General features: G+C 39.2%; 1 protein-coding gene across 1 annotated transcript in view; it reads right to left on the minus strand.

The window, feature by feature from the left end:
• Positions 1–225: 225 nt before the first annotated feature.
• LOC128990140 (uncharacterized) overlaps positions 226–23,679 on the minus strand; it is a 36,833-nt gene continuing 13,379 nt past the window's right edge. Inside the window, exon 2 of the mRNA XM_054412403.1 lies at positions 226–3,104. Coding sequence (XP_054268378.1) covers positions 1,293–3,104 — 1,812 coding nt within the window. The 3' untranslated portion in view covers positions 226–1,292. The remainder of the gene's footprint in view (positions 3,105–23,679) is intronic.

A 23,679-nucleotide genomic window follows, 5' to 3' on the forward strand; every position in this document is an offset into this window, starting at 1 on the left:
TTTATAAATTGAAAGCCATTAAGTGTGAGATTCTAACATTAGTCTCATTATCATTTCATATTGCACATTTTCAGGTTCTCATTGTCACTTAAATACTTAGGCCTGGCTTAGTGACTTATCGTTCGGAAAGTATATTTTTTTAAGTAGTTATATCCAAGCCTCATAGAAATAACTAAAATGTTAATACGTAGGAAATATTTTTAAAGTACAAAAACAAGAACATAATAATTTCGTACAACATTTTATTGCACAGTCATGTTCACTTCAGTCACACTAAACTAACAATATTCGTTTAACGAAATACTAAAATATCGAGCTTTCGAGCCGATATTCACAAAGGTCTTATTATGTTAAAAAGTCACAAGAAGCGTATAATTACATCCTTACAAATAGGCTAAATTGATGAATTTAAAAACAATAAGACGTGTGGCAAAGCTTAAAATTAACTATGGCAGACATATCTTTTCTACAGCTATATTGAGTGTCCTAAATCTGTAAAAAAATGTAATGGTTACCAATACCGAGAAAATGTGAAAATATTTTGAGCAAAACATTAACTATACATTGACTATTTAACGTTATACAGAGAACAAGACAATTTTATTTTATCTTTAAGAGTAAAGAAACGTGTATGTACAAAAGCTTAACTTTTGCATTGTAAAAAATTGGTGTACAAGTACAGTATACAATAATATGTCACGTACATCTAACACTCATCAAATGGCTGTGTACTAATAAAGCCTAATATTACTGAATTAATCTTATAATACACAACTTTTTACGTATTATTTTGGCATAACTATCTAAAAATTGAACTTGTAAAGAAAATTACTGAAGCGAAATAAATAGATCAATACGTTGCAAAACTAAAGCTACTTCTGGTTAAGACAAGACGTACAAAAAAATGCAAGGAAGCTAGGCAACAAGCCGAGTCAGATGTCTCGAGTCCTACACGATATAACAAAGCAATTAAACGTGTAAAGTACAGTAGATACGACAGCAATGGAATGTGTAACATACAGTAGACTTAACACAGCAATGCGATGTGCACAGTAGGGCCTGAGGCGTCAGATCCCGGGTCGTCGCACCAGCACGAGCTACAGTACGTTGCTTTCTAACATATGCCGCACATACGAAGGCAACCAACGGGACACAACACTGCACCAGCAACAGTTTCAACTAGGAATAAATATCACAGGATTATATTACGTTCCGAAAACTAATCTATTCTGGCTAAATTTACGTGAGCTTGTCAGCGTGGACGTTCACTGGTTTTGATTTGACCGCAGGAACTACTTGAGGGATAGGAACTTGACGAGGGTGTCGTAGATGAGTCGTGGGTTGATGGTACTATCTGCGGTGTATCTCACTCCTCGGAGACTGCCGTCGTCGTGGCTGACTACTCCGTACTCCCCGACGATGAACCCGTCCGCCGTCCGCTCCTCCACTCGGTACTTCCTGAAGTTCCTTCCCTCCACGACGTACCCAAACTTGTTCTGCCCCGAAGGATCGTCCTGGTTCGACGGACTCTGCATGGGTGGAGGTGTGGGTACTTGGACACCGTGGGCTTTGCCGTTTGTGATCACACTGACGGCTTCGTCCACTTCGTAGTTGACTTCTGGTTGCCCGTAAACTTTCTCAGGCTCTCCATAAGTCTGCTCCTTGGGTTCTTCGTTGCGAGTTGGTGTTTCCTGGTATCTTGATTCAGAATCATCAGAGTTGCCATCGCTCCTGTAAGCAGCGGGTGGGTAAGGCTGGGAAATAACCGGTTGGTTTACGGTTTCTGCTGTGGATTGATAGTTTCTCTTAGCTTCAGCTGTTGCTTGGTAGTTCTTCCGTGTTTCTGGTGCAGATTGGAAGCTCCTTGAAGATTCTGCTGTAGTTTGGTAGTTTCTACGTGTTTCTGCCAGAGCTTGGTAGTTCCTTACTTCTTCTGCAGAAGTTTGGTAATTTCTCGGATTTTCTGCAGCTTGTTGGTAGTTCTTTGTATCTGACGTAGGTTTATAGTTACTAAAAGGATCTGATGATGGTTGGTAGTTTTTGATTGAGTCTTGTGCAGCTTGGTAGTTATTTCTTGGGTTTTCTCTGTAAAAATTAACGCTACTGTCCGATGTCGGAGAAGATATTCTGGATTGGTAGCTTATTGGATGGGAAAGCTGTCTGAATTCTTTCCTTCTGAACTGATGAGCATCTTCGTTTCTTTCAGTATCCGGTTTGGAACCGTAGTTGGATATCAAAGCTGCTGGTGGGTTGTGAAAATGTATTTCGAACACCGGTAACTTTCCTTTAGGTAATTGTTGCTCGTCATTGCCGTAAACAGACACTTCTTGTACCTTCCCTTCGATTTCCTCTTGTTTCTCATAATTTGTTTCATCTTTTTGTTTGTTTGTAATGGTTCTCCTTGAGTTTGGTAAAGGCGCTTCTTCGACACCGAATTCACTTCGTTGAACCGCTGTTATTGTTGGCTGTTCTTGAGTCACTAAAGTACTTACAAGATTTTCATCATCGTGCTTCGTCCACACTCTAGACACGCTTTTCGCCGTAGATGTTTCTATAGTCCTAAACGAATGTCGTGCCACAGAGGACGAAACCCTCACCGAAATAACCTTTTCTTCTACTTTTTCTGTAGCTATTTGCTCCGTTGTAGTCTCTAATTTCGTAGTCTCCTCTTCAATTGGAGGGTCAGTTTGTACTACTTCATTAGGGGAGTCAGGATTTCTTTCGTAAACATAGTTACTCGTAGTAGGAGCGTCTTCTACGGTAGTCGGTTCCGTGAAGAGCGTTGTAGTCTTAGTCTCTGTGTCTATCGTGGGAGCGATCTCCAGCGTGTTGTAGCTGTACTTAGCCGTCTTGTATCGGGAGTACTTGTCGGATATCCTCTGGAAGGGGTTGGCGAGGTGTCCCACGGAGTTGAGCGCGTACTGAGGGCTGTGAGGCTCGAAGGGCCGGTCTGACTCCCTCATCCGCGGCATGAACACGGACAGGAAGTCACTTCCGGCTAGGACATCATCGTTGTCGTGTGTGAGCGTCAGAGGCAGAGGTGGAGGTTGTCTCTTGGCGGCGGGCAGCCCCGTCGCGAGGGTCAGACATACGCATAGCGACACCTGCAACAAACACGTGAAAATTAGTCTTCGGGTATATAATCTTCCTGAAGAAATTACTTATCAACAGTCGGCAGACAATATCTGTATTTAATCGTAACGAATAGGCCGTTCTTGCACAGTTTAGTTTTAAAACTATCAGTGTTATCGGCCGGATTGTGGCACCAGATAAAATATTATCTGATACGTTCGGCATTGTGTATAAGTGGCGTGTTCAATAGGTTCGTGAGCCGTGGAATCTGTCAAGGACTTTACTTTCCCCACCGTCAAAGTCTCCGGCGCGCCGCGGCAATCGCGCATATGAATCAATAACAAGCACTACAGCTAATACACAAATACAAATGCTTCACCAGCCATAGTCACAGTTTATATTTCAGTTGAAAATGAGAATGAAAATTCATTTTCAAGACTGAAAATGATCACACATATCAGTTTCATTTCTATCACGGCAAAAGTACCCATCAAATACAACGTGTATGAAAACACTCTGGACAGATTTTGAGTGTTATGTACTAAATGTGAATGAATAATTAAATACCACACAAGTATTTTATTTACAGTTCCTTGTGTTCCATCTTTCCATCTAGTTTAAATTTTACACCATTACTTCAAATTCGATGATAGTTACTTTACTTCTCTTCAAACAGTAGCTATGTTATGTCGTTAGTCTCAGTTATTGTGTACGTTAAGCTATGAAAAACACAGAAAGCAATAACAAACAACACTATTGTTTGTTCTTTGTTCAGATAACAAATAACGATAAATGTAAAAAAAACGTACGCTGCGTGTACCTATTGACGTATGCATGACATAAATATACATGAATGTTTTCCAGATAATTAATTAGGACAAGAAATGAATTAGGGAGAGCATTAATCGACATTGTGAAGGACAGAATACGAAGTGACAAAAGTTAATGGTAACATAAATTAATTGTGAAAACACCTATAAGACACATCTTAGCGTTCCACCTCTAATCGTCTTTGGATACGTTTCGTCGGTGCTGGAGTAACAAAGAAGCCCACCGCAATGGCATTCCAGCAAATGGTGTTAAAAGGAAATAAAATGAATAGGAGCTTACAACAGTTTGATGGATGATTCTCTTTCTGGTCTTATGCTGGAAGGTCGCTATGAGTTTTCTATGCTCTTTGTGATACGTTGGGTAAGTATGTTCATGCAATGGTTGGCTGAAGAGAAGGCTCTTTGCACCTTGGCCTCGAAATACCTCTGGGTGTCAGGTTCTACCAGGTTCTACGTATATATACTGTAGAAGCGTTAACAAATAATTACATTTTTCGCCGTCCGCCACGAATAATGACATCATTATATTTCCATCAAATGTCAAGTTCAGGAGGCATGATGTCATATTTAAATATCTGTTTGGATTAATTATCAAATTAGTCATCAAGGTGCGGTAGCTGGCAGCTCCGGTCTTGTTTTAACGATATCGTCAGAACTCCCGTCGCGCTGAATAAAGATCAGGGACATTTTATTTACAAGTACTCATTTAAATGTATAATACCTGCAACTACCTTTGTCTGGTACTAATTTACCGTTTGAATATGATTACAAAGCAATGCTTAAGATATTGTATTTATTTAAATAGGAATGTATTTTATTATTCTAAACGTTCGCGTTATTGATCCCCTGCTGCAGATTATTTACACAGTTTCTGGAAAATTAGGATTTAAAATAACAGTGTAGAACTGAGGAAACGGAAAAGATTGGTGGATTAGTATTAAACGATCAAATGCCTTAATTATTCCAGAAAATCCTTTAGCAATGTTAACATTTGATGTACATATTTACTGAATTTAACTGTAACTGTAAAAGATTTACTTCGGTACAACCCACGAGATTGCTTGTTCATGATACATGGTGACAGATAGTTACACATTTGGCGCCAACATAAAGTGTCAGAAACCGCGAAAAAGGCGTTAGATTAACAGCAGGTGGGAAGGGTCACGGACAGATTCCTGGTGTGAGTGAACAGATGGTGGAGGCGAGGAGAAACCATTGAATGCAAATAGAGACTAGCCTCTGCCGTGACCCCAGACCCTGCATCCTCTACATCCTCCACCCGGACACTGACCACGGTATCTGATGATACTGCAGTACTGACTACACAACTCTCTGACCCCAGACCCTGCATCCTCTACATCTTCCACCCGGACACTGACCACGGTATCTGATGATACTGCAGTACTGACTACACAACTCTCTGACCCCAGACCCTGTATCCTCTACATTCTCCACCCGGACACTGACCACGGTATCTGATGATACTGCAGTACTGACTACACAACAGTCTGACCCCAGACCCTGCATCCTCTACATCCTCCACCCAGACACTGACCACGGTATCTGATAATACTGCAGTACTGACTACACAACAGTCTGACCCCAGACCCTGCATCCTCTACATCCTCCACCCAGACACTGACCACGGTATCTGATAATACTGGAGTACTGACTACACAACAGTCTGACCCCAGACCATGCATCCTCTACATCCTCCACCCGGACACTGACCACGGTATCTGATGATACTGCAGTACTGACTACACAACTCTCTGACCCAGACCCTGCATCCTCTACATCCTCCATCAGGACACTGACCACGGTATCTGATGATACTGCAGTACTGACTACACAACTCTCTGACCCCAGACCCTGCATCCTCTACATCCTCCACCCGGACACTGACCACGGTATCTGATGATACTGCAGTACTGACTACACAACTCTCTGACCCCAGACCCTGCATCCTCTACATCCTCCACCCGGACACTGACCACGGTATCTGATGATACTGGAGTACTGACTACACAACAGTCTGACCCCAGACCCTGCATCCTCTACATCCTCCACCCGGACACTGACCACGGTATCTGATGATACTGCGGTACTGACTACACAACTCTCTGACCCCAGACCCTGCATCCGCTACATCCTCCATCAGGACACTGACCACGGTATCTGATAATACTGCAGTACTGACTACACAACTCTCTGACCATACCCTGCATCCTTTTAAATCCCGGGACATACAAATTTCACACACACGCCATATGAATTCTCCACCGGAGGCTCCTTTATTTAAACAGCAATCCTCTTTATTGTACGACTAGCTTTTTCAAAACCGAGTGTTTCATCTAACACTATTTAGTCACCACTAGTTCTTCTGTTTGACCTTTACTGTAACAGTGCCTTATATCACCTCACCACCTCAATATATTGTGACAAACGTATGGTGTAAAGCATCAAAAATAATTATGCAGCGGTTATTGCTATACAGAACAGTGACCATGTCGAACTCTGCTCTTTGGCAGACTTTTCATCCCCACACACAACTTTACGCCCACCACCTGAATACACTACACTCATATCCCTCGTCAGGAGACCGTTTGTTATTAACAATAATTATGAGCTGTAAACGGCCAGCTATTGTTTGACAATTATCAGTAGTTCGCTCCACGCCCTGAGTCCTTGGCGCTGGTAGGCGGCTCAGGCTGTATACGTTCAGAACCGGATTCAGCTTAAAGGTTACGGGTGGGATCGCGCAAACCGCTCCACTATGTCGGTATTACATCGGCTCATTAATGGATGATGGTGTTAGATAGGAAGATTACTACAGTAGACTTTAGCGGACGATGACCGGAAGGTGTAAATATAGAAGTGTCCGGCGGGTGATGAAACGACCTTCAGAGTTGCCTCTGTCGGTCGTAATGGGTAAGGCGTGTTTGGGAACTTAGTAGGACCGTTGAACAAGTGAAATTTGAAAATGTTGAACGCCTTTGTTCTGTTTGAAAACTAAATGATATTCAACAACTAATAAAAGCTCTCTAGGGATTTTTCATTGGCTTATTAATTTGTGCTCATTTTGTATATGTTCCCTTTAGGATTCTACCACCCAAATTATCAAAACATAAATTTGGTACACACAATGTGAGTATAATAGCTGAAAAAGATTTATAGTAAACTGAGTCTTTAAATTGAAAAAGAAAATTAAGTTTGAGACTGTTTTGTCAAATATTATTGAAAGGGAATTTGACTAACGGTACGAAGCAAATTTCTTTGTTGTAACCAAAATGCGAACTTTTAATTTAGAAATAATTTTTTTAGAGTGTTTTACCAGTATAAATCCTGTTAGCGAATTTCCATATAGGGAAGTAGCTATTACCGTAGGTGGCACGGTAAGACCTAGACCCGGGACCGATTTACTTTTTCATTTTGATGTCCCCAGAGGCCAAAAACACCATCCGTTCAAATTTGTATATATGTATATATATATATATATATATATATAGACTTATATATATATATATATATATATATACGTCCGTGAACGCGATAACTTGAGTAATTTTTGTCCGATTTTGATGAAATTTGGTTTAAAGGTGTAAAGCGGGATAAACTTGAATGAGTTCGCGAACCAGCACGATCGGACCATGGGAACGGGGCTTTACGGGGGGTTTTATGGGGTAAAAATTGGGTTTTCTCACTTTTGACCCTCAAAACACAAAATTTTCCGATTTCTCTTTAGACCTTTTTAAAGAGCTTAAAAAAACAAATAATTTAGTATATAAAAGTATTTTTGTTCGATTATTGGTAACGGAGAAAATTAAAGAAATTGTAAATTTAAAATTCCCATGTTATTCTTATGGAGAATATTGTCAAATGTTGTAGTTTGCTTGTTTATGGATATATTTTGATCAAACTTGGCAAATTTATTTATTTTGTACTAAGCTATCAATATTTTACTCAAAAACGCACTTTATTAGTTTCCTTGTAGCAGCAAACCTAGGTACTCGTTAAACCTAATGTTATTAAAATATATTTAACTGAAAATCAATTCAGACAAATGGAAATTCGCTTAGTCGGCAGGTTTGCTGCGGCGGGGGTATTTTGTACCTTATGTTCGTCAGGTAGTCAAATAAATGCAAAATTTTTAGTATGTATATTTAGTATAAATGTGTCTCTATAAGCTATTTTTGTTCGGTTTAAAAATTAAAATTCATTATAATGAAATTGCATCTGTTGTTAATTATTTTTCAATACAGTATACCAGAATCTAAGTCCATCAGTATATGATTTAAGAAAGTAAAGCAAAAATCAAATTCACCTGTTGTCGATTAATTAACTTAATGACCACATCAATTATGGAACTACGATATGTATATATTTAAACAGCCATTATATTATCAAGAAAGCATTCTTTAAAACGTCATTAGGTTTAAAATGGTTTCTTCCGAACTTGTCAGCTAAAAGTTCCTCGACCTTTCCTCAGTCATAACGACACCTCTTATGCAGATATATCAACAAGATTACTATAATCAGCCTTCGATGCAAGATGTAGACATAAACAGCAGCCACGCCTTAAACAAAACTTGCTGTCTTCCACGACTTCAACATTGTCTAGACTACAGCTATCTAAAGACTACATAAAATGTCTCGCTGAAGCACCTGGAGCACGAAGAACCTGTTGCTCGCAATGATCAAGGCGTAAAGAATAAACCATGAACGTAACGAGAACTTGAAAACGTCCTTCAGGATGACCTTGAACTACCACTGACCATCAGAGGTCACTTCACAACTCGTCACTGTACGACTGCAGGGTCAAAGGTCAAAGGTCAAGTTTATGGAGGTTGTAAACTGAATGCAGTCGTAAACGCCTTTGAATAGACACATGCTGCAGACCTTGTTGGTATGACGTCACCTCGTTGCAGATCCGCTAGACTACTTTTGTTTTAAGCTCACATAAAGTGCAAAACTTTGCCAAATGCCTGATCTTAGCCCAAGCCTCCAAAAGACCTCGTCTTGATTAAATTTGCTTTAAAATATATCAGCCTTGTAGCTAAAGTAGTAATGAGAAATAATAATGTCTCCCCTGTGTCTCCGGTTCAATCGCGTAAAAATTAAGTAGTATAACGATGGTTCGAAACTGGGAATCGCTGTCATCATCATGATGATCAATGTTGATCATCATGCATTGGGGTTGTTTGGTCCTAGCTATAGATACAGCTAATGTTCGTCATTTCAATGTCGGATAGTAAGTACTACGACTATCCGCAGTACTATCCTAAAAATTAGACCAATTCGTTAATTACAAGGATAAATGTGGTTCGGATTCCACTAAAAATTGTAGGTCCCTAGTTGCCTTTGGCTGTATGGGCTATTAATTAACAGCTGTGTAGGGAAAATGTCAGCCTTTGTCACTAACAAGACTACAAGATCGATCCTACACTCATCTCCATTCATATACTTGGCTTAAAATACCTTCATTAGTTTGGTCACCATTTCAAATTTAAGTATTAAAGTTCAAGACGTTTCACTTATCTCACACTCGTCTTGCATTCATATTTGTGTTAAAATACTCTTTAATTGCGTCCCAATCTCTGTAAAGTGATATAAGTGGTGTATAGGTTATCTGACACTACATTTCAAAGCCAATAAAGCTCTAATTTACAATCCGCTCTGATCAGATGTAAGTACCGTACTTTACGGGTTTCGTATATCACTCAGAGTACTTCAATACAGTCCTCTATCTATTTCCTCACACCTAGGCAGTGGGCAGTCGAGGCCGTATCGCGACTTTACACACATCTTAGCCAATCACCGCGATTGTGACCAGAGTTACAGCTGTTTAAGCGACATTTATGATGTCTACTGTGAAATTTCAATCCGGTGAGTAGTGAGTACATCCACCCCCAGGGGTGGAGGGGTGAGGGGGGAGCAGGTGCCACACCCAACGACCTTGGTACGTCCTTGAACTTCGCTTTGCACAATGCATGCTTGGGAAACTGTGCTCAGCGACGGCAGCAGCTACAGCACGACCTTGCCCCGCGACCTTTACTGCCTGATATACTGCCCACTCTGTCTATCTAACTGCCCAGTTATGGTCCGGTAGTATTGTCATCAAAAAGCGAATTTTGGCTCAGTTTTTATTATTTTTGTTTCGCATGTATTTTGGGGCTCTGAGGTTCGCTGAGAAATCACTTGATGGAACATTTTTTAAATCTTCTGCTTGTAGCCATAAAACTTTTGAAAGAATCATATTTACATTAATTTCCTTCCTTATGTTGAAATAATAATTAACATTTAGAAATTTAACACATGAATTCGCGTTTCGTCATGGTTTGTCAGGTGGCCTACCTATAGCCATTCTATTTGTGTGAATTGTAAGCCATTAAACCTATATAGGCTATGTTGTAGAAGTTAACAAACTATAAAACCAATTAAAACATTCTTCAAGATCACTAATTCCAAATTTGCCAGAAGTAACATAAGCAAAATATTTAGAAGGGATTTAAAAAACCTTTTTTCGTCTTAAGCAGCAGATCCTCTCTAATAGTTTATTTTGTATATCGCAATCGATATTTTTTTTAAGAGGCTGGCTGCCTCTTTAACCTTGCCCGTCTAAATAGACTACAGATCTGTGCGTGGAACGTATCCAGCAAAGCAAGGGGTGAGCCGGTACAGTTCAAAGGTGAACTGTACTGATAAAATGATTGAGGCAGTGACCAGGATCCGAACCCACGACATCGCTGCCTTGGGCCCGAAGTCCGTGACGCTATCAACTGAGCCACCGACTCTCCTAAATAGGCTAAATTTTGCTATTAATGTGCTATACACGCTGATTGGTTTTAATTTTTATTTATCTGCATAGTGTATTGCAGGAAGACTTTACTATATTAGACTTTGTTTCGAATAGTATAGTATACTTAGGTTTTATACTAAGATTGTCCATATGCATGCAATGAATCTCTTCCCTTCTTGGTAGAAAAGAAATTTCTCAATTAGTACAAAGATAAACTATGTCATTCTCTAAGTTATAGGAACAAAGACTTCCACATTCACTAGCTCTAACCACAAAGTCGATCTTCAGGGTCTAGCCACGTCACAGTTATAAGTAAATGTCTGTCAGTGTCAGACCCTGAAGACCAAGTTTCTAATGTTATAATCCAAGTCATAGCAATCCAACCTGTGCCTTCAAAGTAAACATATGACCTTAGAAGGCCAGTGAACAAGAAAGACAGAACAATCCGTTTTCTTACAATATGTTTTTGATTTATCTCCAAACGCTGTGTCAAGAGCATAGCGAGGAACATTTTTGCCATGAAATATCACGACTCTTGTCACAGAAGCCGCCAAAGCTGTGGAATTCCATGTTGTTCTTCACAAGCGTCACAGAAACATTTCCATTGTGATCCTTTCTGGGGAAGGTGTCCAGGACAAGCTTCCCTGCTAGGCTGAACCTCCAGATAGTAAATCAGAACGACCATGAGGTCTCGGGCGGAGACCTGAGTCACTACATCGTCATCAGCTCTAGTTTGGAGGACTTTGTTCGGCAAACACATTTGCATACTGGTTTAAACTGTAACTTGAAATTCCAAGCAATACGATGCTCCGGAAAATGTGTAATGCTGATGGAATTTTATAGCTTTTAGTTTACTGATTTTTGATAGCTGGAAGCTGTGAGATTTCGTGTTACTACAAAATTTTACTGTTAAGTACGGTGCAATAGAATCAAGACCTCAACATAAAAAGAATAGTTAGTAACACATAGAGTATGCCTATCTTAACATCTTGCTCTAAAAAATCGTTTCTTTAGACGGTAGAAAATCTGTCGTTCGTTCAAAAAATGTAAATTAACATGCCAGCGGATTCAAAAACGCATTTGCTTTTACATAATAGAATCCTGGATACAAAAGTTAGTCTCCTCAAATATGATGTCAAATTGTTTAAAGAAATGAAAAATATGTATTTATACAATTGATTGCTGTAGCCAAGGATTTTGTAAGATAAAATAGCTTATTTGGGAAATTCGCTAAAAACACTCTATTTTGGGATTTTATCTACATACGTTTTATGGGACATATTTGCACCAAACCGAATTGTTTCAGAAATTCTTTACCAAAAAACTACGAATTTACCAACGCTTCAAAGGATGTGGTAACCTTATAACGAACTGTATGTGAACTGTTTGGAATCGTCTGGGAAATTCTGTGCTGCAAAAATTGTGCAGTCCAGTTTATTTTTTTACACAACAAATATTTCAATCGAGAAAATCGACGTAATACAAAGAATCCCAAACTATATGATATTTACGTCTCTACTAGCTTTCACAGTATGAAAAACTAAAACAGAAGATTTAATTTAATAATATAATGGCCGTTTTAGCCAACTTTCCCTAAATGCACCAGGGTGCTTTTCATGGAGACCCGGATTTTCCAAAATTTACATTTCTTATACATACAAAACATATAGCTATTATTATAATGGGTACACAATAAATTGTATGCTATCTACAATAGTTTAAATATATGTTTAAATCTGCCATGGGAATGCATATCAATAGTTCACACAAGGTATTTGATATATTACTGAACCAAGATGTTTGTGAGTGGAATGCGATGTAGTTACGTCTGCAAAAGATTAATGAATAGGGGTTAGGAAGAGTAAAGAACGCTGTTCTTCTTTAAAAAAATCCAATAACTAAGTTGGGCGTTTTAAATCGTTCTTGTTATTCTAGTTAAATTGATCGCCAGAAACTGGAAACCATAGATTAATCAAATTACATTTTAGATATATCATCTTTATCGATCAGATGAAGGAAACGTTGAGAAATGTGTCTATTTTGTATAATATGTAGATTCTGATGTTTACGTTTGATTTCGTTTGTTTTCTTTAGCTAGCCATATCATAAACGATTGCTCTCCATGTTGGGAATGGTTGGTTTGACTTGCTTTTAGAAATATACATTTTAAATTGAATATTTGGTAACTGTTGTCATTACCTGATTATACCTTTGGGCAGTGAATTGGAATTATTTAGCTGCATGGCCTATTCTTATTAATACTTAACTTTGAAATGGCGGCCATACAAATGTTGGTATTTTAAGCGATGAATGGAGATGAGTGTAGGATGAGTGGCGCGATCTTGTAGTCTTGTAAGTGACTAAGGCCGACACATTCCTTAGACACAGCTGTTTAATAGCCCATACAGCAATTAATGGACCCTACAGTTTATAGTGGAATCCGAACCACTTCTTTGCCTTGTAATTAACGAATTGGTCTAATTATCAGGATAGTACTGTGGATAGTCGTAGTACTTAGTATTGCGTATTGTTAGTATTTAGTATTGTTAATCCACACCAGGGAGTATCGCATCCACAGTGCATGCCTATATGCACAATTCTGACCTCCTAGTAGCTGGATTACAGGACGACACCACCGTCCCAGCCGAAAGTTATATCTTTATCCTCTTTGAGTAACTGAATATAAGAATCGAGCCAAACCACTAATAACCTGAAAATACGGAATGCAGGGTAAAGAATTATATATACCATTGTTGGTTTACTATGGCTGCATGAACTGACCAACTTTGAGAAGAGGAAAAGATAAAATTGATGTCCCTACACGTCAAGAGGTAGACGATAGAGTCTCCAAACGACCTGAGCCTACTACTTGCAAGAATCCCATCTCAAAACCTACAACGTCCACATCCTTCTCTTCCAAAAGTCCCATAAGGATATCACGCCTGCCCTAGCGTGCAAGGATGCCATAGAGAATTAACCATGCGTTACCACGGAAATTCCAACACCCACGAATACATTCATGAATGAGAAATAACTCGGATGAATCAGAGATGGAGGGTATGTGTGAGAAGTGCACATTCCAGTGGTGGAGTGAAAGGCTGGGGCAAGGACGTACCTAGACCTTGGAGCTAGCAAGTCATTGCAGGTCCAGAGTCCAAGAATCATCCAGAGACTGCGTTGTGATTGTGTCCGTCGAGTAATCTCACAGCTGCCTTTGTACACTAAGATTGGCTTCCAATGACGAGTCTACAAATCCATGTCACAAAAATCTATTGCGTATCGATTGGTGAGTGAAAAAAATACCTTCATGATGAGATGATGAAGAATGAAATAGTTCCTCCATTGTCGACCCAAGGTTCCAGGTCGAAATGTATAAATGGTTACCTTTTGACAATTTGGGACAGAGAGTCTCGGTAATATAAGAATCTTCTCTTGAAACAAAACTTTAGATATACATTTTGGTTAGTTTGTCCAAGGTTCATTACAACCCTTTAATTTGATCACTAATAGTGTGTGTTTGAATATCTTATAACTTTGACGTGGAAACCAATCATATTTATTTGTAACGCTAAATCTGCAGCTGGTGAAATGGTATATTTCTTACCTAGGTCCGAAAATGAGGTTTTGCCGGCTCGCCTCGAACTTAAAACGATCGAGAGCTGCAAAACCTTTCCGGTCCGTGGTACGAACACTATTTTTCACCACACTTACCCTATTACCACTAATCACCACAATAATAATGAACACTGATAGTCAACACAACTAGAACTTTAAGGTTATGTAAAGAAATAATTTGAGGAGTTAGCAAAAATAATAATAAATAGTTGCTAGGCAGCGGTGACAATAAAACAAATTCCAGTTGTAAATGCTATGGATACTGATTGTGTATTAATTTAATATGCAGTATCTAGGGACCAAGCTTTGCTCGAGGTTTACTTAAATCTGACAATGGCATGGTAAACTTATCAAACATTACTATATTATACCGTATACTGTTTTATCTATGATTATTACTTGTTTGATTATTTATTAAAATCTACAACTCTAGGAAAATAAAAATGTGAATAGGTGTGTTATCTTTTAAAGTTACATACCTTTTGAAAACTCATTATAACATCATTATACATTTTAGTAAAACAAATTATATCGTTTTTTATCTTTATTTACAAAGTTCAGCCAAATTTGGGTTTTCGTACCGGGGAAAATATCAGTATCACTTATTATCAATATGAATGTTGTTTTTAGAAGCAAACAATTTTACATTACTTGGATTTTCAAGTATTGATTGATAACCAACCACTCTGTCTTCTAATTTATTTAAATATGCGGAAATAAATATGTAACTACTGCATGCCATACAAGGTGTTTCTGAGATCTCAATCGCGAGGATTTCTCGGTTACATATTTCCTTTCACTGTGCTCTGTGCCACATGTTTAACAGCCGATGAATTGTGTCCTTGTTTTCTCCACACGAAATCCAAACGCCCAGCACTGTGTGACCCAGTTTATCTGAGATACAGATTATTTACTCGATAAATATCTCGAGATTGTGTTCAGGTGGAATTTATCAACACTGAGGCAACAGCCTTCCAATCTGTAGGAAATAAACGACCCAGTTGAGTCGGTAGGATACAAGTAACACTTTGCTATACTCGAGTTGAAGTGTTGCTCCTGCAAACCAATCCTGAACCTCAAAGACTTTCTAGATTTTCTTTTACTATTGATTACTACAGAATTGATTTTGAGATTGGGAACTGAAAGAACTATTTAAAGATCCGGATATTGTCACTGGGTAGAAGGGACGGGCATGACATATCGTAAGAAAAGAAGACAACTTGTTACCAAAGAAAGTACTGGAGAACAACCCAGCAGGAAGGAGACCCTTTGGTAGGCCTAAATTGAGATGGTGGGACCAAGTACAAAAGGACATACGAAAACTGGGTAAAAGGAAGGAGGACACAAGATTCAGAGATGTTCGGAGGCAGTGTGTTGGAAATGCCAAGTACCATTTAGGGTACCAGTGGCCACAGCAGTAAGTAAGTATAAGGCTCTGATACAACTATTACTATGCCACCTTGATTAAATATTCTTGAAAGAGGATTTTCAGGTTTTTAAAATCACAGGGTAGCAAAAAGACAAATATTAAATAAGATTGAAAAAAAATACAAACAAACTGGATCGAACAAACGTAGATATAGGCTACAGGAAATTAAAGGTAAAATATTCAGTTGCTATCACAATGTCTATAAGTTACCATTGAGTGATTGTTCAATATCTGGGCGTTTAGAGAAAAGTCAAACGAATAAAATGGCAAGTTTGTCAGCAATTTATAATTGGAAAGAAAATGAATTAAATGCATCTAAAAAGTTAGTGGCTTATTGTACCCTAGAACTTATTTTATTTAACTATTTAGTCCCAATTATGTTTTATTTTCCACACACGGTAGTTAGGTAGCCAGACCATTACACTCGGAAGCCATGTTTCTACACGATACACGGAGATTGTCACATTCCTACATCTCATTTGCATACCTCGCGGCTTCTGTCTCATCTGTCTTATTCTGTTATGGAGTCATTCCTTCCAGCTGTCAAGATATGTTCTTATTGGTATTCTCGTAAATTAATGGATTATCATCGTTGCTTTAAGCATGGCGTTGAAAAACGATGAGTTTATTGTATTCGTGGAAAATAACTGATGGAAAGGGTTGTATTCCAAAAACATTTACCCTTAAAACATAAAGTAGTTTATCTCCGTAAATTTCGGGCGTCTGTTTCTTTCTGTTGCAATAGTGGATGACAATAAGACGAATGTTAAAAATCTTAATTTGCTTTTGATTGTTATAGGTGTTATGAAATATAAATTTGTTTCTTTACGAACCTTCTCAATGTATGTTTAAATATTCTTGGTAAATGTGGCTAATACGTTCAGCTGATTTTGCGTGATATTGTTACTTATTTGGCACAGATGTCGATACCAAAGAGCTTCGCTTCGCTCCACTCAAAAATAACACATTTAAAATAGCTAATGCTAAAACATACAACCAAAATTTTATGACAAAAATTACATCAAACAGTTGGCTTCTCATTACTATCTTTATGATACTGCGTGCAGAGCTGTCTGTTGGATCGTAGGTCGGTGTTAAAATGTATTGAATGCGTTAAAGCAATGTTTCGTAACAGGCAACAATTAGTTACCAGAGGCGATTATAACACTTAACAGACAAGGCCGCGATCACGCGCCGTGTGATACAAACACACCCAGTCTCTGAACAACTATTTCTTCCTGAAGATTGAGACACTCCTCACAACCAGGGCTAGAGATATACATATGTATCTCTAGCCCTGCCACACAACACTGGTCAATTTGTACTTGGCTTGACTGGTGAATATCTAACCCAATGATTAATCATATAAACAAATAAAGATGGGACAGGACTTTAGCTATGGCTAACTTTCTATCGAACTATGCCCACTTTCCATGGAAATGCTCCTTCAAAGTCTTAATAGTATAGCAAACACGTTAATTAAACCATCATGGTTGCGAAGTGTGGTATGCAAAGCTATATCCTTGAGCCTCAAGTGCATTGGATACCAGGTTTCTTGGTACATTTAGCTAGCTGAGTCAAAATACGTTTTCACCGTAGCTGAAAATTAGTTTACCCGATTCTAAAGGCATAGCGACCAGCATGAAACCGAAACGGTACGAATCATTAACATAAGAAAATGACGTCACTGGCCCGAATCACATACCGCATAGATATACTAATAGCCGTAACAGGTTTGGTCTTTTTGACAATTCCATTCAATAATTCAAACATGTTTTATTTTGGACCAGTGACGTTTCTGTTTCTGTTTTATTCATGTTAACCAGATAGGTTATAAAAGTTCATCTCTGTAATTATCTTTGCGCATTCAAAAGTATTATACAGATTTGCACTGGTCTAGTGAATCTACATATTTGACCTAGCAAAGAGATGGGTAGATGGTGAAAGCTGTCAATCATCACAAATCATTACCTGACATTCAGTTTGCACAACACTAACAATTCTGTCCTTTTGTGGTTGTTCTGACAGTAATATCACTGCCAGTAGTATCGCATGCACTCTATAAACGAGTTAATACTGGTAGCATAAGTAGCCAGAGTGACTGTTAACTGTGTTTTATGATTCAATGACCGTACACTCAACCACATGACTTGCCATTAGTCACTGGCTGGTTCCCTCTGCAATTATGGTTGGTAGTGACTGTTGGTCGTGCATTAATTGCGCCAAAGAGTTCCTTAATTGTTGCGCCAAGCCCTCAAATTGTCCCAAAAATGTTCCATAGTTGCGCCAAGCCCAAGCCAGGCAGGGGTGAGTTGCCGGCAGAAGGAATTATACGTGGCATAGGCTACTAACCAATCCTATCCTAACCCATCCTAACCTAACCTAATCTAACCTAACCTAGCATAGCCTAACCAAACCTACTCAATTGTACTGTAAAAAAGGACCACCACTTGGCTTGGTTACGGAACGTATTAGTGGCTCCCTGGAGTAGCTGGCGCAATTCAGGAGTACCCAACTACCTGACTCAGGTAAGTTGGCGCAATTAATACCCGCTCTGAAAATAGAATTGGTCTATTTAGAGGAATTACGCACTTATTATGTAGGCATGTAGGCATTCATATTCATGTCATCTCAATCTAATAATTTAATTTTTATTACTAAACAAAAATTCACAAAGAGATGTTATTGTTGAAGGGTGTCTTTGAGTGTTCGTTGTATTAATGAGACGTACTCAACATGTCAAGACTGGTTAAGCTTCAGCCAATTTAATGTCGCTACTAATTTCCTCAGTGAAGTTAACATTCAACCTTTATGTAAAAACTTGTCCAGACATCGTAAAAACCACACTAATCTTGTTTTGACAGTTAATCGAGGAGGAAACTCGTTTAGGTAATTAAAAATTATTGAAACGGCGTAGCAGGTTTTTTGTCATTTCCTGACGACCCTGTCAAACCGAATCAAACTGAGTAGAGACTAGCTGAGAGGTCCGAGGAATAAAACTCAAATGTAAAGTGAATAATGATGAAGTGAGTGCGAACAGCGGCGACGTCCAGATGGCCTTGCGGTCTCGGAAACAGAAACCGGTTCAGACATCGGCTTTTTATAGAGTCATCAGTGATGACCGGTCTGTGGACACTGGACGACGAAGATAACAGGTCAGTGTCACGGCCAGGGACTCTACAAACCCAGTGACACTGGATAATGTTGATAACAGGTCAGTGTCGCGGCCAGGGACTCTACAAAACCAGTGACACTGGATAATGTTGATAACAGGTCAGTGTCACGGCCAGGGACTCTACAAACCCAGTGACACTGGATAATGTTGATAACAGGTCAGTGTCACGGCCAGGGACTCTACAAACCCAGTGACACTGGATAATGTTGATAACAGGTCAGTGTCACGGCCAGGGACTCTACAACCCCATTGACACTGGATAATGTTGATAACAGGTCAGTGTCACGGCCAGGGACTCTACAAACCCAGTGACACTGGATAATGTTGATAACAGGTCAGTGTCACGGCCAGGGACTCTACAACCCCATTGACACTGGATAATGTTGATAACAGGTCAGTGTCACGGCCAGGGACTCTAAAAAACCAGTGACACTGGATAATGTTGATAACAGACTAACGTCACGGCCAAGGACTCTACAAAACCAGTGACACTAGATAATGTTGATAACAGGCCAACGTCAAGTCCAAAGACTCTACAAACCCAGTGACACTGGATAATGATGATAACAGGTCAACTTAACGGCCAGGGACTCTAGAAACCTAGAGACACTGGATAATGTTGATAACAGGTCAACTTAACGGCCAGGGACTCTAGAAACCTAGTGACACTGGATAATGTTGATAACAGGTCAGTGTCACGGCCAGGGACTCTACAAAACCAGTGACACTGGATAATGTTGATAACAGGCCAATGTAACGGCCAGGGACTCTACAAACCTAGTGACACTGGATAATGTTGATAACAGGTCAGTGTCACGGCCAGGGACTCTAAAAAACCAGTGACACTGGATAATGTTGATAACAGGTCAGTGTCACGGCCAGGGACTCTACAAACCCAGTGACACTGGATAATGTTGATAACAGGCCAACGTCACGTCCAAAGACTCTACAAATCCAGTGACACTGGATAATGTTGATAACAGGACAACGTCACGGCCAAGGACTCTACAAAACCAGTGACACTGGATAATGCTGATAACAGGTCAGTGTCACGGCCAGGGACTCTACAAAACCAGTGACACTGGATAATGCTGATAACAGACTAACGTCACGGCCAAGGACTCTAGAAACCTAGTGACACTGGATAATGTTGATAACAGGTCAGTGTCACGTCCAAAGACTCTACAAACCCAGTGACACTGGATAATGTTGATAACAGGACAACGTCACGGCCAAGGACTCTACAAAACCAGTGACACTGGATAATGTTGATAACAGATAAATGCCAGGGTTTCCACCAACCTAATACCACAAGCGATATGGTCATTTAGTATCAGTAGTCAGAGTCGCCCTTTTCATATTCACCGTTGTGTGGTCGGAGTAAGCCAATTTATTTTCTGCTGCAAAAGACGTTAATCGGATTACTTCAATGTCGTGAGTGCTTACTGCAGTGTTACTAGTCATGGTCTTACTTAGTGACCATCAGTTTGCCTTTGTGACCTAACCGTAAAGACCACCTGTATCACCGCAAAAGTCAGTAGTCTATAGTCACAAGCGTTTGAGATATTTGACAAGAAACAGAAAAGTCTTGGTGAGTCACAGTGTCGACAGTATCCTTCAAGAAACCGAGTCTATCAACATGACTGACCAGGTTTGTGAAACACTCATTTGAATAGATCGATCGTAGATAGTCAATGATTCGTTTTACGGTCAGTTCGTGTTTCTTTGACGACTGCCTCGGCTTTGGCAGTGGTTTTATAGGTCTGTACAGATTGGCTTGTTTCAATAAAGATCAGCTTACCTATAAGCATTGAGAGATAGAAAGAACTAGTCTTTTATATGCACTTCTCAAAAGAACATTATGAGGAGAAATCTCGACTGTTATCATAAATGTTATGGTTTATTTTTTCACAGCGTGGCTGGTCTTAGTGATTAAAGCGAATGGCTTCTGTCGTGATTCTAAACTTGCAGACGGAATGGATTTTATCACGCACTGTCACGATACTGTTTAAGTTTTAACATACGGGAATTTTATTAATGGATTTTAATGTCGTGAATGCTGAGTGTTTTTGGAGTCCAAGATGTAAGTACAGATTCCTAGAGGATAGGGTTCTCGTTCTAAGAGAACTTTATATGTATTTGAACACGCCCTCGTCAATGCCTCTTTTGTCAATCTTATTTTCATGACTGGTATGTTTTAGGATTTTATACACGTTTTATGGTTTTTAAGTGATCTAAGATTTCGTCACTGTTTGAGTTTTTCTCTGAGTGGTACTAAACTATAGAATCTCGAAGAACCTTTGAAACGCGACAACACAAATAAAAGGTTGGAATAAACCCGAAGAATGTCTATAATTTACGACAGTAAAAGACCTGCAATCTTGTTTTAATTTAGCGCTGTCCCAAAAGGAACCAAAAGTGGACTCTGGTCCGCAAGGCATCATTTATACTTCCAAGAAAGGGAACAGCTCGACTGCAATGACCTGCAGTAAAGCCAAGTTACACCACTTCATTACTATTTGCACCTTCTTGCAATAGTGCCAGCCTTTGAATTCTAAGAATGTTTGAAAAAGTAATCAATATCTTGGAACGCCATTTCAAGATATTCAAACGTTTGAACAAGGAGCGAGAGACCAAAAATTAATGGTTTGCAACTATATAGTAATGGAAAAGTGAGGTATTCGTATGCTTCGCAGGGTAAAATGGTGGGGGACCGTAAGTTTAATTTAATGACCTTATAGCGTTTTGAGAGTACATTTAAATAAAATCTATTATTAATATTCATATTTTCACAGGACAATGGTCCACAATATATCGTATTTCCTATTTATTTCAAAGTTACCAGGAACTTTCGGTAACTTCTTTGACGGGTTTGACAGCCAAAATAGTTGGAAATCTCTTACCGATTTTTTGAGGTTTCGTTATTAAGTGTCTAGCTTTATGGTTCAGTGTTAAACAAATGCTCTGTAAAGCAACTATCTGGCGCAGTTTTTAAATAAACTGTTGACAGCTTTCATTTTTGATATCGTTCCCGATGTCTACCACTAGACCAACTCGCTTCACTAGAACAACTGTTAACATTGACTTTATTCTTTTTTTTACCACACAATGATGTTTTTTAGCTGTTTTACATACGTTAATTGGTGGCTGAAAGTTACGTTTTGCTGGCCATGCCAGCTATCATCGTCATTTGGGGGCCGAGCAGGTTTTTACATCCCTAGGGCCGCAAAATCAGCTGTCCGCTTACTTTCTTAAAACATTAATGCATATTAAATACACAACCAGTATCCATAGCATTGTAAAGTTGTAGTTGTGTTGACTATCAGTGTGCATTATTATTGTGGTGAATAGTGGTAATAGGGTATAGTGTGGTGAAAAATAGCGTTCGTACTACGGACCGAAATGGTTTTGCAGTTCTCGATCGATTTAAGTTCTCGACTTCGTCTCGAACTTAAAAACTGATCCGGCAAAACCTCATTTTCAGCCCTAGGTACGAAATATATTATTTTACGCACACTTGGTCTTAGAACGCATCCAGCTCGGAAATGCTTTACACATTATTTCATGCTAAGCTTGGAGTTCATGATTTATAAACGTAACCTCCCGTATCTAAGTCCCGAGGTCTACCACGAGACAAACTGGTTTACCTAGAACAACTGTTAACATTGATTTTGTTCTTATTTAATACTTTCCAATGAAATGGCAACCAGACAAAGTAGGTATTTTAAGCCGTATGAATGGAGATGAGTGTGGGATGAGTGGTGCGATCTTGTTGTCTTGTTAGTCACCAAAGGCCTACATGTTTGATTAAAGAATTTAGATACTGATGGATAAACTTAGATTGAACGATAGATGTAGATAGATAATTAAGAGAGAAAAACTAGATGATGTTTTTAGTGGACTGTATTTCTTTAAACTGAACAAAAAGTAAACATGATATAAAATAAGACCAGCTGTTAGAAACAGTGAATTAGAAAAAATAACTTTAAACATTCTCCCCCCCATTGCACCGAAGGAGCAATAAATATTAATCACTGACTTCAATTGGAAGAGGACAAAGCTTGACTATTGGTCTTTTCAATGAGGTACTTGATGTTCTCAGAGTGGCTACTCGGGTAAGTCCATCACGACCTGGATGAAGTTCAGTCACTCTTGCTAGCGGCCACTTTGATGGTGGTAATTGCTCATCAACAACAAGAACAACTGATCCGAGTTTTATTGAACAGGAAGGAAATCTCCATTTGTATTGCTTGAAGTTGTTGAAGGTACTCCCGAGACCACTTCTTCCAAAATGATTCCAACGTTTGGCGAGTTAATTTCCATCGAGTAAGTCTTGATGTGGGTTGGTTTTCTTGATTAGGTTCTGGGATAGTAGTTAAAGATTCGCCAACTAAAAAGTGCGCAGGGGTTAGGATTGCTAGATCGTCTGGATCTTCTGTAAGCTGGCAGAGAGGGCGAGAATTGAGTACAGCTTCTATTTGTACCAGCACTGTCGAAAATTCTTCGTAAGTTAGTAGGTGGGTCTTCATAACTCTTTTGAGATGGTATTTAACTGATTTAACACCAGCTTCCCAATGACCTCCAAAATGTGGAGCAGCAGGAGGGTTGAATTTCCATTCAGTTCCATCATTAGCAAGCAGAGATTTGAGTTGACCTGATTCTGCTGAAGACGATGAAAACAACCTTTTCAGTTCTTTGTCAGCTCCTACAAATGTTGTCCCGCAGTCACTCGTTAAAGTAGCACAGATGCCTCGACGGC

Source organism: Macrosteles quadrilineatus, unplaced genomic scaffold (assembly GCF_028750875.1).
Source record: "Macrosteles quadrilineatus isolate MER2022 unplaced genomic scaffold, UCM_ALF_1.0 Scaffold_3__2_contigs__length_128488019, whole genome shotgun sequence".
Classification (NCBI taxonomy): domain Eukaryota; kingdom Metazoa; phylum Arthropoda; class Insecta; order Hemiptera; family Cicadellidae; genus Macrosteles; species Macrosteles quadrilineatus.